The 16,259-nt window shown below is 37.7% G+C and overlaps 3 protein-coding genes across 5 annotated transcripts in view; 1 reads left to right on the top strand and 2 right to left on the bottom strand.

The window, feature by feature from the left end:
* The window catches only part of LOC109036895 (inactive tyrosine-protein kinase 7), a 32,781-nt gene extending 28,673 nt beyond the window's left edge, over nt 1-4,108 (bottom strand). Inside the window, exons 1-2 of the mRNA XM_019051318.2 lie at nt 3,701-4,108; nt 2,564-2,857 (exon numbers count right to left, since the gene is read on the bottom strand). Of these exons, the coding sequence (XP_018906863.2) occupies nt 2,564-2,857; nt 3,701-3,749 (343 nt within the window). The 5' untranslated portion in view covers nt 3,750-4,108. The remainder of the gene's footprint in view (nt 1-2,563; nt 2,858-3,700) is intronic.
* A 95-nt stretch (nt 4,109-4,203) lies between these two features.
* On the top strand, nt 4,204-9,810 carry LOC109036327 (uncharacterized). Its single transcript, XM_019050494.2, has 3 exons — nt 4,204-4,948; nt 7,182-7,316; nt 8,499-9,810. Exons 1-3 carry the CDS (start codon nt 4,916-4,918, stop codon nt 8,793-8,795), a joined length of 465 nt encoding a protein of 154 aa, XP_018906039.2. The 5' UTR covers nt 4,204-4,915; the 3' UTR covers nt 8,796-9,810.
* Nucleotides 9,811-9,952: 142 nt separating this feature from the next.
* RhoGAP93B (MyTH4 and RhoGAP_KIAA1688 domain-containing protein RhoGAP93B) overlaps nt 9,953-16,259 on the bottom strand; it is a 30,774-nt gene continuing 24,467 nt past the window's right edge. For all 3 annotated transcript variants that reach the window (XM_019050452.2, XM_019050444.2, XM_019050461.2), the window contains one exon: nt 9,953-16,144. The gene's annotated coding sequence lies outside the window, so the exon portion shown is untranslated. The remainder of the gene's footprint in view (nt 16,145-16,259) is intronic.

The following is a 16,259-nucleotide window of genomic DNA, read 5'->3' as shown; positions in this document are numbered from 1 at the left end:
AACAGGAGCTGCGGAAAAGAGTTGGCGAGGAAAAACTTGTTAGCTTAAAGCTTGAGGCTTGGGAAGGGGGGTGAGATCGGGCTAAAAAGTCACTAACGAGGGATTGAACGGGTAAAAACAAAAACAATCAACACTCGTGAGGGTGAACGACGACGGGACGGGGTTGAAGGACGAGTTCCAACTTCAACTTCCTTCCTTCTTCCGGATACAGCGCTGCAAATTTTCTCGCGATTAACACCGTGACTTCAGGACTGACCCATGCGTCCGAACATGAAATGATACGGAAAGAATGATAAAATGGGATGATACATTTTGAGGGCAAAGTCATGTGCGCCAAAATTTTTGGTTGGGCGGCGTAGTTCCTTGGTCAGTGCGTTTCGTTTCTTATAAACAGACCCCTACTTAACGCCTTTCCAGGGTTGCCATAATTTCTTCATCTTCGAATTCCGTGACTTTCCCTGACTCATTTTTCTTTTCCCTAATTCCGAAATCTTTCTTTATCTTGGACGAAAATTTCTATCTTACGTTCTTTAAAAAAAAAATCGCTGATTTTTGCTATACTTTGATAGGTGGACGTGTCGGAAACTCCCCGGCTTTCCTCAGAATTCTCTGACTTTTCCCGGTCATCGCGAATTCCTTGACTTTTCCCGGTCATTGCGAATTCCTTGACTTTTCCCGGTCATCGCGAATTTCCTGACTTTTCTCGGTCATCGCAAATTCCCTGACATTCCCCGGTCATCGCGAATTCCCTGACTTTTCTCGGCCATCGCGAATTCCGTGACTTTTCCCGGTCATCGCGAATTCCCTGACTTTTCCCGGTCATCGCGAATTCCCTGACTTTTCCCGGTCATCGCGAAATCCCTGACTTTTCCCGGTCATCGCGAATTCCCTGATTCTTCCCGGTCATCGCGAATTCCCTGACTTTTCCCGGTCACCGCGAATTCCCTGACTTTCCCTGATTTGCCCGGTTTTCCGGGCCGCTGGCAAACCTGCTTTGGCACACGCAAAAACCGCCACATTTCAGTCCGAGTGATCGATGCATTCAAGTCGAGCTCAAGACATGAAAATTCGAAGTCCCGACATGGCGTAGATAAAAGCTCTCGTTGAGCACGCGATGAGGGCTGCCCCTGTTTGTGTTTCCATGCAAGCGGACAACGCTGCGCTGCCGCGATGATGACAGGACTCTCCGAGGCTAATCGCGGGGCGAATCGACCCTAATCAAATCATATGATATCTGGTTTTGCGCTCCCTCCCTCTTCCACGCCAACCCGCGCCCCTCCCACCCCTGTGGCCCCGTTAACTACTACAACCCCCTTGGCTCTTGGCAGTGCGTGTGCCGATAATTCATGCTTATAGCGCGCCGCCCTTTGGCTTTGACCACCCCGCGCATGCCGCCCCGAATCCCTTTAAAAAAATCACCCCCCCCCGGCCACCCCTTTGAAAACGTAAAAATGGCCCGCGCACGCGGGGTCGAATGTGCAATCTGCCGTGTTGGGAAGAAACGCCGTATGGACGATCTAGCGTTGCCAAACTTTTCCTCAAAGAACAGCATGAATTTATAGGAGGATACCTACATGGGATTGTTTCGTTGACTTTATCGAAGGATTTTGCTTGCGATAAAATCTGTGGTATTTGAAAATTGTAAGGGTGGTAAGAATTTGGCAGGCGAAAAGTTAGGATTTGCCTTCATTTTCGCATGATACCACATACCTACTCGGGAGTTCGAATAGTGGCGCACTTTATGTCCGGTTTCACCAGCCTGGATCTATAAGACATTTTTCTGCAAAATTCCATGAACATGAAAAAAATACGCGATTCAGCAGTTTTGTAGAAACATAAGAAATTACGTATACTAGTTTTTCATCTCAGTGTCACGGCAAATGTGCGATTGGTCCAGCGGATTAGTGAGGAAGTGAGATATCACATATTAGTTATCTCAATATTGCAGGAAATACGCGATTTTTCAGTGATTACCTATATATAAAAACAGGAAAATACATGCGCTTCTCACTTTAAGATAACGGCATATCCATGATTTTTCCAGCCGTTTTGTAAAGACATGAGTAATAATTGTGCATTTTTCACATCAATACCCTGGCAATCATAAATGTCAGTAATTTGAGACAGATGACTCACGATCAAATATGTGGGATTTGAAAATTGTAAGGATGGTAAGAATGTGGCAGGCGAAAAGCTAAAATTTTCTTTCATTTTCACATGGTACCGCACGATTACTCTGGAATTTGCATAGGTATACGCGAGATTTCTGCTTTGACCAATGTTCGTCATAAAACACTTTTATTCAAATTTCTATGAGCAATAAAAAAGTACGCCACCTAGCCAGCAGGTTTGTTAAAACAAAAGAAAAATCACGTGATTTTTATCTCAGTTCTACGGTAACTACGCAAATTTTCTAGCGGTTATGTGAAACCGTAAGAAATCACATATTCCATCTCAATGCAGCGAAAAATACACAATTTTTCTAGCAGTTATGAAAAATGTAAAAAGTACACTCTCTTGGAAAAGACAGTATGAGAAACTAGAAATAAAATTAGGTACTCACAGTGCACCTGAAGATTGGCAGGGCTACTTCTTATGGAAAAACCAGATGGCAAGGTCGCTATGCATTCATAAACTCCAGGATCCACATCCCTGTTTGCTTGGCGGATGTAAAGATTCGAGCCTCTTTGAAATTTTCTAGTTGAATTTTTGATAGGTTGCTCATTATGGGTCCAGTAATATACAGCACTTGCATCTGAGGTCTTGCAGGACAGCAATGCAGTCTGCCTTTCAATCACAACGGTGTTGTTTGGATTATGAGTGAAATAAAATGCATCTTCGTCACATTTGATGAGCTCTGAAAAAAAAAAAAATAATAAAGCACTGAATTCAGTTGTGTTTCAAAATATGTAGTGCTTGGCAAGCTTTTCTGACCGAATAAGGTTCATAATTTATACTGAAAAAACAGGCAAACAAGAAAGAAAGTACTTCAGAGCATTGCTGGAAACCCTTGCTTCTTTCAGGGTTTGGTAAGTACAAGTAAGATGGAAAAATTAGGCCAGGAAGAAAGTCGTACAAGAAAAAGTCACAAAAAATCAGCGATTACTCACTAGCACAGTTTATTTCCTTCAGATCGGACGTGTTTTGGACACCTTGAGCAATAATCGTCAGCAACATCACACACACGTCTAAGTCACTGATGATGGTCACTCAATGCGTCTGATCTTAACAAAATTAACCGTGCATATGAGCAGCAGATACCTACATTCTTCATTTTTTTTTGGGGGGGGGGGGGAGGGGAGATTATCAAGGCATTTTCTCTGGTGTTTCCTCGGGGTTCTCTGATTTCAAAATTCAACATGATAGAACTCCCCATAGCTTTGACTTCATCTTGAAACATGACGATTCAATACAGTGACACCCAGGCAGCTAATGGCTAAAAACGATGTCAGTCCAACAAGACAAATCAAAATGTATTACGTACTGCTAGGGATGTGGGAAGAACTTCGCCTTGTTTCATTGTGTTGACAATGTCTCAATGTTCGGCCAGCTGGCAGCGTATTGCCAATGTTTCGACTGATTTCCAACTGCGGAAGATTTTTTGAAATGATTTCTAATAAATGTATAAGGGACATTATCCTGAAAGAATCCGGCATACCAGAGAGACATAATTTACTTCAACAGGACAAGCCAGCATTACCTGAGTTGAGTGCCGCAGCAAGGAAGAGGCATGGGATGAGAAGCATCATCGTTTCAGAGACAGTAAAATAAACTGGTTAATTGGTTTCGGCAAGCATCACTTCACACTATACACTTCACTTTGCACAATTTGGAAGTAAAATCTCTCGAATTTGACTTCGTAAGCAACTAAAGGAATAAAAAGCCGGCAAGTAGAGGAGAACCATGCTCTCTGCTTGAATACAGAAAATCATGTGAAAATAGTTGAAAAATAAAACATTATGGAATTATTGCAAGACACAGATTTAAACTAGAACTAGACACTGAATTAGGGATGGGTAATCACTTCCATCGGAAAAATGATTGGAAAAAGAAAACGACAAAATCCGCCGAAGAAAGACGAACATGTTGTGACTTGTTTATGTTGATGCGTGAGTCATTGACATTGAAAACTGTCTGAGCTGACACACCACATGCACCGCAGCAGCGGCAGTCTGCGTTCTGATCGTAGTGCAGGTTTTCTTCGTTTGAGTGCAGCACTTACGGATTGCTGTAATACTAGTGGTAGCATCGCAGATTGAAGGAGTTTTGTCGTGTGGCTCGACGTCCAGTACTCTAGTCTAGTCCATAACTCCATAAGTCGTGGATCAACGTCGGCAGCTTGATTTTATTGAGTTTGGATTGTTCTCATAGCTTGACTATAAAAAATCGTATTTTTTCCTTCCCCCCTTCCCTCCAAATATTCTCCCTTCGAAATTTAGCACGCAAATAAAAATAGCTTCGCTGCGCGAAGACTGGACTTTAATGCGAACTCCCCAGTTCTCAATTTGCGAGAGCCTCGATGACGAGTGACGACGAAAAAATAAATCTCCGATGACGCAAGTCTTATCTGTTCACTATCTGCATTCGAGTTTTAAGTTAACGTCTGGGAATAAGAACACCAAAAATCGAGTTTTTTTATTAGATGATGTCAAAATGGAACACGCGCAAGTACAGCAAATGCAATTAGATGTCGACGTCATGATTGATGGATTAGTGTTTTTTCCACTCCCTCATCTAGATACCTTAATGTTTCCAAAAATTGTCTGTGCCCATATGTCTGTTTTTACGCATGATGCGCGAACGACAGCAGGCGGCGCGGCGGGGCATGGGTAAATTGAGGATAAAATGGAAAAATCCAATCGCCTCTCTCTCTCTGAAACAGTCGATCTCCGATTTTGCTAGACTTGCCGTCTAAATGTTAAGGCTTAGGCTCTCTTCTCTCATTCTGGTGAGTTAAATTCACACATTTATTTTTCAAGTGCAGAGTTCAAAGGATCGCGCCCGATTATCCGTCTTACTCGAAAATTGCTGACTTTTTTGGTGAGCGTCACAATTCGACGTACGGCTTTCGATAAAAAAATACTCGATTTGAAGTCAGAATCTTCCTTCTTTTGAAAAAGGGTTTTTTATAATTTTTTGATACCAAGCGCTGTCTATAACGTATTCCTCTTGTAAGTACAGGAGGAATACGTGAAAATCTCTGTTCGTAATGAGCATTGTTAAGGATATTACAAGTTTTTTATGTGAATCTTTTGACCTTTGGATGCCCAAGGCTTTTTCATGCGCCAAGGCACAAATTAGGTCTAAATTGACCCGAATTTAAATAAATCAAGAGGCTTGGCGGACGAGGCGCATAGGTGCAGTTTTTGTAAAAATTGAGATATTAATTATTTCAAGTAAAACTAGTCTTAATGCATATTCCGTAAACAATTCACTCCCAATGCAATTTTTCATGTCAATATTTAGATATGCATTAAAAAAGGAATTTGATCTTTCTTTCCGCCATAAGGATCCATGCAAAGAAACTTCACACACGCGTATTTCTCGAAATAGCAAAAACTGCACTAATGCGCCTTGTCCTTCGAGCTACTCCATTGAGTTTCATAGTTTTTGATGTATTATCTATGTTTCTACGTTTCTAAAGGTAAGAGATGCTATTTTTTTTTTTCTTTCTTTCTTTCTTCCTTTCCTTCTTTACAAATTGTCACCTTGTCATTGGTAACATACTGACACTTTTCCACCCCCCTCATCCGCCATATCGACGGTGAAACTACCAAACCACGTATCTCGTTTGCGGTGTTTAAAAATCTACGCTCACGTTTTATTTTTTTGAAGTAGACCAAATCAATATCATTCCTTGGAATTTTCACGGAATTTTCTCCGCACAAAGAGGAAAAGTCACAGAAATTTTCAAGACTGGATGTTAAGTAGTTTTTCATTTAAAAAATAAAGTATGACAGGAAGTCTGCAACGTCGCAAACCGAGATACGTGGTTTGGTAGTTTCACCGTCGATATGTAACTCCATCAGAGGAGATGGTCGGGTCAATTTGATCCGGTATGGCATTGCTATAGGGGTGGAAATGAAAAAAAAAATCTGCTGACACGACACAACTCTCGCCTATATACCGATTTTCAGACTTGGGCGCTTGAGACCCTCTATAATTTCTTCCCACCTCATAATGATAGTAGATTTGGACATATCATAGCAGATTTTGAGTAAACTTATGATCGTAACTTTTTTCAAATCTCAAAAATAAGAGACAACTCGACGCGCGTTGATGAAAGCACAGAGATACAACTGTACGGGCTTGATGGATGTCCGTGTTGCATCTGCAAAATAGAAAGCGCGAGGTATAAGCGCAAACTCGCAATCCTTTTCGCTCTATACTGACGATGAGGTGTCGCTCAGATTCGGGAGAAGAGTTAAATACGAGGCCGATTACGTCTCGATTGTCTTCGGCCTTGTTGCTCAAGTAGCCTTTGAGATATCACTCCAAATAAGACAAACGGAAACGAACGTAGTACGAAAAGAGAGCGAGGGAAAGGTCTAAAGTCGTGCGTTGATGACGGAGCAGAGATACAACTATTCGTGCTTGATGGATGTCCGTGTTGTATATCAGCAAAATTGAAGGCGCGAGGCGTGAACTCACAATGCTACGGTCTGTGCTGCTTACGTAAATTAGTTTTCAGACAACTCACTGTTTCAATTATCGATGGATGTTGATTTACGTGGAAAGTCTCAACAAATTGTTGTCAAATCACAAAAAAGAGAAGAAAATTCACAGCGTCTTTCGAGAGCACATTCGTTTGTACCCGTTTTTGAGAAAATGAATAAATCGCGTCAAATAAAACTTTGCGGTGTTGCAATGAATTAAGCCACTGGCTCTCACTTCATAAAGACCTTAAATTACTGAAGTAGTATCTCCTTAATTCACCAGGGGCAACGTTTTTAATTCCATTGGTCGCCTGTGGCGTCACCGGAAATTTTACATGAGAGGTGTGTTTCACACGAGTAAAAAATTCCTGAAAAAAAACCCCGAAAATTTAGTTTCTTTAGAGCAATTCTTCAGGCATAGGGAAAGGTGAGTTCAGGGAGTCTGTCCCCCTCCCCCCTCCCCCGAGCCATAACACAATTGATCGAAGAATCGAAGAACAGCTTTTACCTAACTATTAATTACAGCTCTGCAGCTTAACGTGGAGTGATGGAGCCCAGATCGTAATTATTTCGACGGGAAACACGAAAAACCACGACAACCCGGAGACCCACTTGAGTAGGTTTCCAGCACCAGACATCTTGCACTTCAAACAAACCACGGTGAGTGTCGAAACTGATCGGTGGCGAGAGGGTCTAAAAACATGTACGTCGGTCTGCGATGTTGCAACTTTCCTGTCACATGTTTTATTCTTAAAAGAGGATGATAAAATAATTCATAGGAGTTTCAAATGATTTTTTACATCGTATGCATGTTTAGTATAATTAGAATTCTTTTTAAATAATAACGCCTGTAAATTCTTTGTCAACACTTAAAAGAATATACGAGTAGGTATAACTGCAGAGACGTCGAGGCGTTACGCCCATGATGCGTGATTTTCGACTCTTCTCGCCATCGGAAGGATATAAATGTTTTTATTTTGATGCCTGAGCCTGTGTTGGGTTTGGTTAGGTTACGCAACTAAACTAACCGCGGGGCAAAGCGTGTGGTGTCATGAGAAATGAAGGCGCTCCGGGCCGAAGTCGCGTCAAGAATACAGCACTGGAGTGTAGAACCTTATCGAATTAATTTTTGAGGAAATGTAATCAACGTAAGAGCGAGAAACAATAAGCGATCTTACACGGGAAAATGGGCCTCATTCCACAGAGGCAATATAAAATTTCATAAATTTTGTTTTTTAATACTATTATTGTTACTTTTTTCATATATATATTTCTCGTTGAATTCAGTCAAAAAATCGGATTGCAAGATTTCTACAGAAAACTTTTTTGTCCGAGAGAATAAGAGTAAGTTCCAATTGATTTAGTTCATTCTAGTACCGGTAGTGACTACGAACTTGTGCTAAAAGGACCTATGTCGCACGCAAATCCTATGCACCATATACCTCCGTTCTTAGGAAAAACTCTGTATGAATATTTTCCTTGAAATTTCCAGACACTTTGGATCTGGTTACAAATGGAATTCTCTAAAAATTCGGAAGAAAAATATATACACATTTCCCTGTTTGTGTTCTATCAAGGGAACCTTGCCAACGTCGCTGAAGGCTTGTACGGAGTTCTTCCTTAAGCAGCGTCACCCTTGGGGGCATACCTAGCCCCCCCCCCCTCCAAAAAAACCTGGGAAAAATAACAGAATATGCAAAGAAAATTGTATGAAGGTTACAGAGAATAATACAAACATCTCAATCTTTTTCTCAACACTGGTCATTTGTGGTGTCAATGGTTTAATTCAAGTAGGTACTATTTTTTTCTCTTTTTATTTTCATCTTTCTCTTCATATTCCAGGGGAATGATCATGCTGAAAAACCACTATTTTCTGAAGTACAGCCAAGGCTGGGTACTGATTCAGATGAATCAATGGCAGAGAGACTTGAACCGCGAGGGAACATGTTTCGCTTCCTCTCCTGCTGGTTCAAGGAGAAGTTACGACGGCACAAGAGTAGGCGCACTGACACCTATCCCCGTGGCCCTCTGATTCCTATAATGGATCGAAGAGACAAAGCTTCCCGACAAGGCACTCGAGGAAAAATGGTTGTACCGGCAGCCATGGATACATCACCGCGAGGTTCCCCTCTTCATTGATATCTATGTCGCAGGCAATTAGTCAAATCAGGCATTTTATCAAATGCCTGGGAAGGTAGTCAAATTTTAGCAGTTAACAAAATTGTGTAAATTTATGGCGAAAAGTTTTCAATATTTTAATAAATATAGCTCATCAAATCTACAAACACCTCTTGCTCCTTCCTCTCCAAATGTTTCTCATATATTTAATTTTAAAATTTTAAAAAAGTTCAATTTAATGGCAATCTGATGATTTTAAGATATATGTTCGTTCAGGAGCTAAAAACCGTTTAAAATGTTATTGTAAGATGACAATTTTCATAGAGAATTCTTTCTTACAGGAGCTTTGTTTAAAATTAGGGAAATAATCAAAATAACAATTTAAAGTAAGAATATTTGACTGTTAGCCTGGGCATTAGACAAAATGCCTGAATATACTATTTGCCTGCGACATCTGTACATAGAGTTTCCACTGAGCCACCTTTCAATACATGGCTGGCTGAGAGGTAGAAAAATTGACTTTCCATAAGATTTTCTGCCAATCTCAAAAGAGATGTCTTTTTTTCTTTTTTCATTTGACTTTCGACTCGGAAATTGAACAAATATTCTTTTTTTCACATCACAGGGTGTCCAATAAAACCAGCTGGCCAAAAATCAGTTCTTTTACGGTACTGTTTCAGTACATTCCAAAGAAATTCAGTACCCCCTCATCCCAAAAGTTGAGTGCTTTTCCAGTACCTTCATTTGACGAAATCCGAAAAATTTCGAAAATCTGAAATTCTTGCTCGAAACGCGACAAAATGACGTAGCCACAAAATTCCATTGGTGGCTGGTAGATTCACTGTCTCACAATCACGATCTTGCAGGGAAATACTACTAGATGAGAATCAACATTCAGGGACTTTCTAGGCTTTAATAAAAATACTCGAGATATGAGGGAAAAAATTCCGGACCTTCTGGCGGGATTTCCGCACTTTTTCAGTACTTCTGGATCGCCTTTAAAGAGTCAGTAGTATTTGCAGACTTTTCGTACTGGTGGACATCCTGCATTACCAGATGCCCGTTCTATACTGTTTATGGATTAGTAAGCGAGCACACATGGTAATACTTGGGTAATCTTCCGGGAAAAGAGCAGCAAATCGAATTTTCAAAAATAAATTTAAAAAAATGCTTCAAAAAATACTTAACAGTCAATATGATCTTTATTGGGAGAGTAAGCTGGACCAGCTTTCGGTCTATACAAAATCAGCCAAAAACTTGATCTTGCAATTACAATTTAAGTAACAATAAAAATTGGAAGTTGATTAGCAATTGAAATGAAAACCAAAGAAAAATAGAGGAGAAAACAAAGAAAGATTAAAAAAGAAGGAGAAACAAAAATAAAATACTGATAAATAGACGCATAATGATGGTTAGATCATCATAGCACTTAAGTATAAATGTTACACTATTCTCACAAACGCAGTGTACCAAACGTTATATACAGAGATACAATGAATATATGTTTACTTCGTAGCTTCCTGAGTCAGTGTAGCGCCCAAAGCCACAATTTCATCATGTTTAAAAGTCGCTGCAGCTCATAAGAGACAGAAAATAATGCCAAAAAAACCGTAAAAATTCCAAATAATTCCTTAAATTCAGTTAAATCAAATGAACCATTAGACACAGTAAGAATTAAATGCTTAGAGACATGTTTTCTCACACAAATTTTTTGCAAAACTTATTGTACGATAATTTTTTTTCAAAAATCAACTTAAAAGAGAAAAACTGTAATTTTTTTCCCACCATAATCAGTTTGTTTTACCTTCCCACTTTTAAAAAGACCAAAGTTAACATAAGGCAAATAGGTCATCAAAAAAAGATAAGTATGACAAGTAACTAGAGTAGGGTTTTAAAAAACGGTGCCCTTTTCTAACACACGGTATTTACAATCTTGTTAGAAGAACTTCAGCACAATATATGAGAAAATTATTTCATTTTAAGACATGTCGTATTAGCTTGGTGTCCAATTTTGCTTGAGTGGACTTCAATTTTTTGGCAATTGCGAGATTAGAATTAAAAAAAATACAGCTAATTTCAAACTTACAAGTGGCATTTTAAAATTTTCAATTCAACTACATTATTACGATAAATTTGATGAGGAATCATAAATAAAGGTTGTTAATCGCTTTACTTTTCTAATGGTTCATTGACCAGCTTTACAGAAAAACTAAGATTAATTTTTAACTAATAGTACAACACAGTAAGTCCAAAATAAGAGTAACTATTTTACAGCAGAATTCAAATTAATCATCAGAGCTGCTAGCAAAGTACTGATGACGTGTGGAAACTAAACTGACTCAGGAAACCGAACATTCACATTGCAGCTTTGGAATTGGAAAAATACAGTTGACATTTTGCAACTTTGTGCTTGTCGAAACAGTCCAATGACTAGATAAAAAAAAAAAAAATTCATTTTCAAGATTTTCAAATAATAGGGTTTTCACCTACAGTGCACGTGATAGTTAGAGTGAGAAAGTATTTCGCTTAAAACTGTTATCTTTCGTTTTTTTTAACTTCAAGTTTAAAAGTGTTGTGCTTGTTGCAGGAGTTAAAACAAATTAGAACACCTAAAATACACTTTCTAAGAACTCTCATTAATGTGTTGTGAAAATCTAAAAGAAAAGCTTGTTACCAAGAGACTACAACAGCTGTAGTGATCATAAACAAAGTAGTGGTAACAAATATCTCTGGTGTAATTCCTAAAAATTCTACTGGTGACTTCATGAAGTTTTCAATCTTCCAGAGGCTTTTCTTGGCTACGGAGACTTACAATAAATTGAAGATAATTGTGAAAGGAAAGTGCAAGACAAAACTTCACTTAAAACTAGAAAAGAGTCAAATTCTTTAAGTAGATTTATTGGAAAATTAGCTTGGAGACTGTAGTATAGTTGCTCATAATATATGTCCGAGTAAATTCTAATCTTGGTGGCAGCATTGTACAAAAACCAGAAGTATCTAAGAGTGGTGGAAATTATGAATACAAAACAAACAAAAAGTCTTGGGGAGAAACATGTTTACGTCTTTAAAATACGAGTAAATCAGTAAAAAGAGTATTAGGGCTAAAAATCACTGATGTAAATTTTATGATTGCATGCGAATTCCATCTAAAAAAATGAATGTACTTCATGAGCACTAGGGTATAAACTCAAGATTATAAGAGAGAGAAAAAAAATTGGAATGAAATTAAAAAATCTGATCATTCCTACCAACAGGTGACATTATTATAATGAATTTAGACTAGTGATAACTCCTTGTCAACACTTACTAAGCGGACCGGGCAGAATATTCTCTGACTGATACCGGTTCTCATATTGGTACTTAGTCTCATCAATTTCGAAGCAACCGTTTTGTAAAAAGGGACTACGATTACAGGCTAACATAAGTAGCAATGATTGCAAACTATTCAAAAGCATAACAGGATTAACATTGAACGTGGCACAGTTTAGTATGTTTGATCAACTAAAAAAAATAATTTAACCATAAAAATATATTCTATTTCAAACATGAGTACAGTAATTTACAAGTATTATTTGTATGTATATATAAAAAGAAAAGAACATTAAGGAACTTATCAGCTGTTCGTTAAATTACGTTAAGTACACATAATTACTAATAATTACAAATATTACTTCACTTTTTCTTTATCAGTCATTGCTTTCAGCAAGGTCGATGCATATGAGTACATTCAATGGTGAAAATTTAATGGAAAAATAAGGGGAAATTTTTGCTATCAGGATGAACTGAGCCTGTCCTGGTGTAATTTTCTTATCATTAGTACGTATACACGGAAAAGAAGAATAGATTTGTTACACTGGTCACAGTTGTGTTTTCACGTTTACAAGTCAACAAAAAGAATGATCTATCCGAAGGGAGAGTCTCTACATCCAATTTTAACTGTGGATTAGGCACCAGCAATCTTAGTTTACTTAGTATTGAATTAAGTATGATCAATTTAAGGTTTCTTATACAAAAGTCCTTATTGAATTAAATTGTGTACTTCCTTTCTTTCTTTAACTTCAAGTATGAATTAAGAATTTAACCCTGTTCATTACAATTAAAGGTCGCTAGAAAAAAAGATGAACAAAATAATCCAACATCTTTCGCACTTATCCTTTCTGTACTGACTTTTGCAGCTTGATCTTGGAGCAAGATGAGTAACTTTATTGAATTTTTCTTTTTCTTTCGATCAGATATTTAAATTTTAAGGACAAAAATGGTCATATGAGTATCACTCATAGACAGGGTCTAAAGTAATCTGTTAGACAAAATGGTATTAATTTGAAAAAAAAGGAAGGAAACGATTGCCTCCTTACAAAAAAATCTGCTAGTCAATAAGGGTCTGCTCTTTTAGCTAGAGGCGCAGTTCACTTGCTTTCCGCGCATCCTTTAACGAAACATGTTTCACGTCATTTTGGTGCAAACTTTACAAAGTTATTACAAATTTCAATGAATTTGCATGGCACCTCTTTAAAAGTTTATTAAGTATGTTTGTTAACTTGTAACACCCATCTATATGCAAATCATTAGGGAAAGTAAAAAAAAATGGCATGAGTAATCAGAAGTAAGTGCTTGCCTTTGGTATCAAAGTCGACATTGGGTACTTACTTTTTTGAAGGCTTTTTCGAATAAGAAATATGTCAATTTAGAGAGAAAACTTTACCAAAGTGGAGCTGACTTCACCATGAGATATTCAGAAATACTGCTAACGATATTAACATGTTTCATTTGGAGGAAAGACAATTCTTTACGCACGACAATTAAGTTAATTACCTCACTATGGACTAAATTTGGAATACAAATTTTGAGACTAGCACAAATTTTTGGGATACTGGAAAATACGAATGAAATAAAAACAAACGATACACCATTGACCTTGGATGGCGAAGAAATAAGCATAAAATGGGGGGTTTGATTCCAGAACAAAATTAATATTAAAATACCTTCAGAGCTGGAGAACATTACATCAATTCATAGAACAAGAGAGCAAAAACAGCCTACTAGGTTCAGAGGTTTTTCCTGATAAACTTGAAATTTGTGTTTCTTGCTCTGATTAACTTTGGATAGGAACAGCTTATTACTGCATTAAATGACCACTCCTTTAACCTCTGGGGTTCTTGTCTCTTTACAGGGTGATTCCGTTAGAATTTGTGGGGGGGGGGGGGGTGCCAAAAGTAGTTTCCTTTGACCAGGAGCATTCACATAATTTCAAGTCTCTATCTCAATTTGATCAAAAGTTACTGGTGCTTATGGTGCGGGATTTTTTGATCACCCTGTATTTGTATGTTCTCGTGAAATTCAGTTTAGTTTACAGGCATACTTGAAATTTAATAATTATGGTTTCTCTCTTCACCCCCATGCTTTAAAAACTAAGTTTAGAATAAAAAAGATTTCACAAGTGTTGTGAATGGTGTTTTGAACACAGCATAAAATTACCTTAGATCAAGTGAATGGCACGAGTTGAGTATACTTGGGTTTCATGGCTATGCAGCCATTTTTGAAGAGAAAAATTCAAGCTATAAAAACTATACCGAAGATTTTCGATGACTAAACTTGTAACATCGAAACCTTATCAAGAAATGGAAAGCATGGGCAAAATGAACAAGAAAGGGAAAAGTACACATGCACTGAAATAATTTTGAATGATCATTCCCCATCAGCCAAAATACAGCATAACTGCACATTACAATCATGTGACATATATGTGTTCCCTCACAGCAGCACATCTTGTAAACAAAGCCTCTTTCTTCATTGATAGCCAATTAATAGCGCCTCTGAGTTTTCTTGAGATACATATGAAAGAGTTCATTCACCTTTATACTAGCTGTTCAAAAATAGCGCATCTCTCCAAAAACTGGGTAGGTCTCTTGCAATTTTCCCAAAACAATTTTCCTCAATAAATTGCAATGGGCGAAGGAGTGTTTGACGAGGAACACCAAAAAGTTTGCATGAAACATCATGTATTTTTTTAAACTTCCAGGAAATAAACAACTTTTTCTCTCTATTTTTCATTTTTCAGCTGCAATGTTCGTTGAACTTTCTCTCAACCTAGACCTGATTAACTAATTTGAAATTTGTTCTTAACACTTTTGGAACTGAATAAAGGGGGTAGTCAGAGCCACTGTTGTATAATTTGCAGTATAGAGCATTGTCATGGGAGTCACAGATAACAATACCCTAAATGTAAGGTACTTAATTCATGGGCGACCCCTAGAACATTGTCATTACTTTTACATCTAGATACTAATGAGGAAATTGAATGAAGATTTGTTAGGTACAATTGTTCTTAATCGTCTTACAAGTAAAATTGTGTAAAGGAGGTCTTAATAAAAAATTCAAGTCTGCAAAAGAACTCGTCTGAGCTGATATTAAAGACTTTTCATTTCCACGAAAACTCGGTTCAACTCACTCTTATTTTTTCAACAGTTCTTATTGCATTCATGGAAGAAATTTTCTGGGAACCTTACTTTCTGATGATTTGAAGGTACAACACCTTGCACTTTTCCACAAAAAAAAATTGTCTCCATAAATTACAAAGCAGTTAGTTCTTTTGAATTTTTTCAAACATTCAAGAGCAGTACGTTAACATAATCCATTAACCATAAACCATTCGGACAGATTTTGCCAAGATCATCTTAACTGTACTTCACGCTGCATAATTTTCTCTCTTGGTATATATTTTTTTGACAGAATACCAAACAACTTAATGTGAATTATTTTTAGGTTATGAAGGATATTCTGAGACGATTTGAAGTCAGAATATCATTTGATTTCCGTGAAAAAATAAAATATGAGAGTAATTAGGGCAATATCTGATGTAGTTGGACTGATTCTGATTGAATTCTTACAATTATGACTCAATTCACTTTCTGAAAAATGAAGTAATTGAAATTTGGTAACCTAACTGTAGACAATTAGAGCATTTCTTGCATAATCATCTGTCTTATTTGATACCTACGAAATGCCAAAAAAACCATTCATGGTTGGGATTGAGGCGACCATATGTGAACTAATACAATGCCGGAAACAACAAAACATGGTTTTTCCGAAAAAGGCATTCCAAATAAATAAGAAACCACCAAAGTTCCCAAAACTGTACTTTTTGGTAGACAACTGAACAGCATCAGTAGACAAATCATAAATTAAAATGTGAACTTATAGATGTACGTCCAAACGTACAAACAAATGTACAGAACTCTGTACAGTATATACAAGGAAGGGGGGGGGGGAAACAATGCTAGATAAATAGGTGCAACTTACATAACGTCATACACAAGATGGGTTTGTTGAACATACTAGCAGGATCACAGGAGGATCAGTGCAACATTCACCTGCAACAAGGTAAAAACTGAGATAAAAAAAAATGGTGCATTCACGACAAAAGATTCAAAATTTTTCGTTAACTTTGATTAAATAATTTCTGTTTTCCTTCCCTCTGATGTCTCC

This window comes from Bemisia tabaci, chromosome 4 (genome assembly GCF_918797505.1).
Source record: "Bemisia tabaci chromosome 4, PGI_BMITA_v3".
Lineage (NCBI taxonomy): Eukaryota > Metazoa > Arthropoda > Insecta > Hemiptera > Aleyrodidae > Bemisia > Bemisia tabaci.
This window is presented reverse-complemented; position numbering and strand designations above follow the sequence as displayed.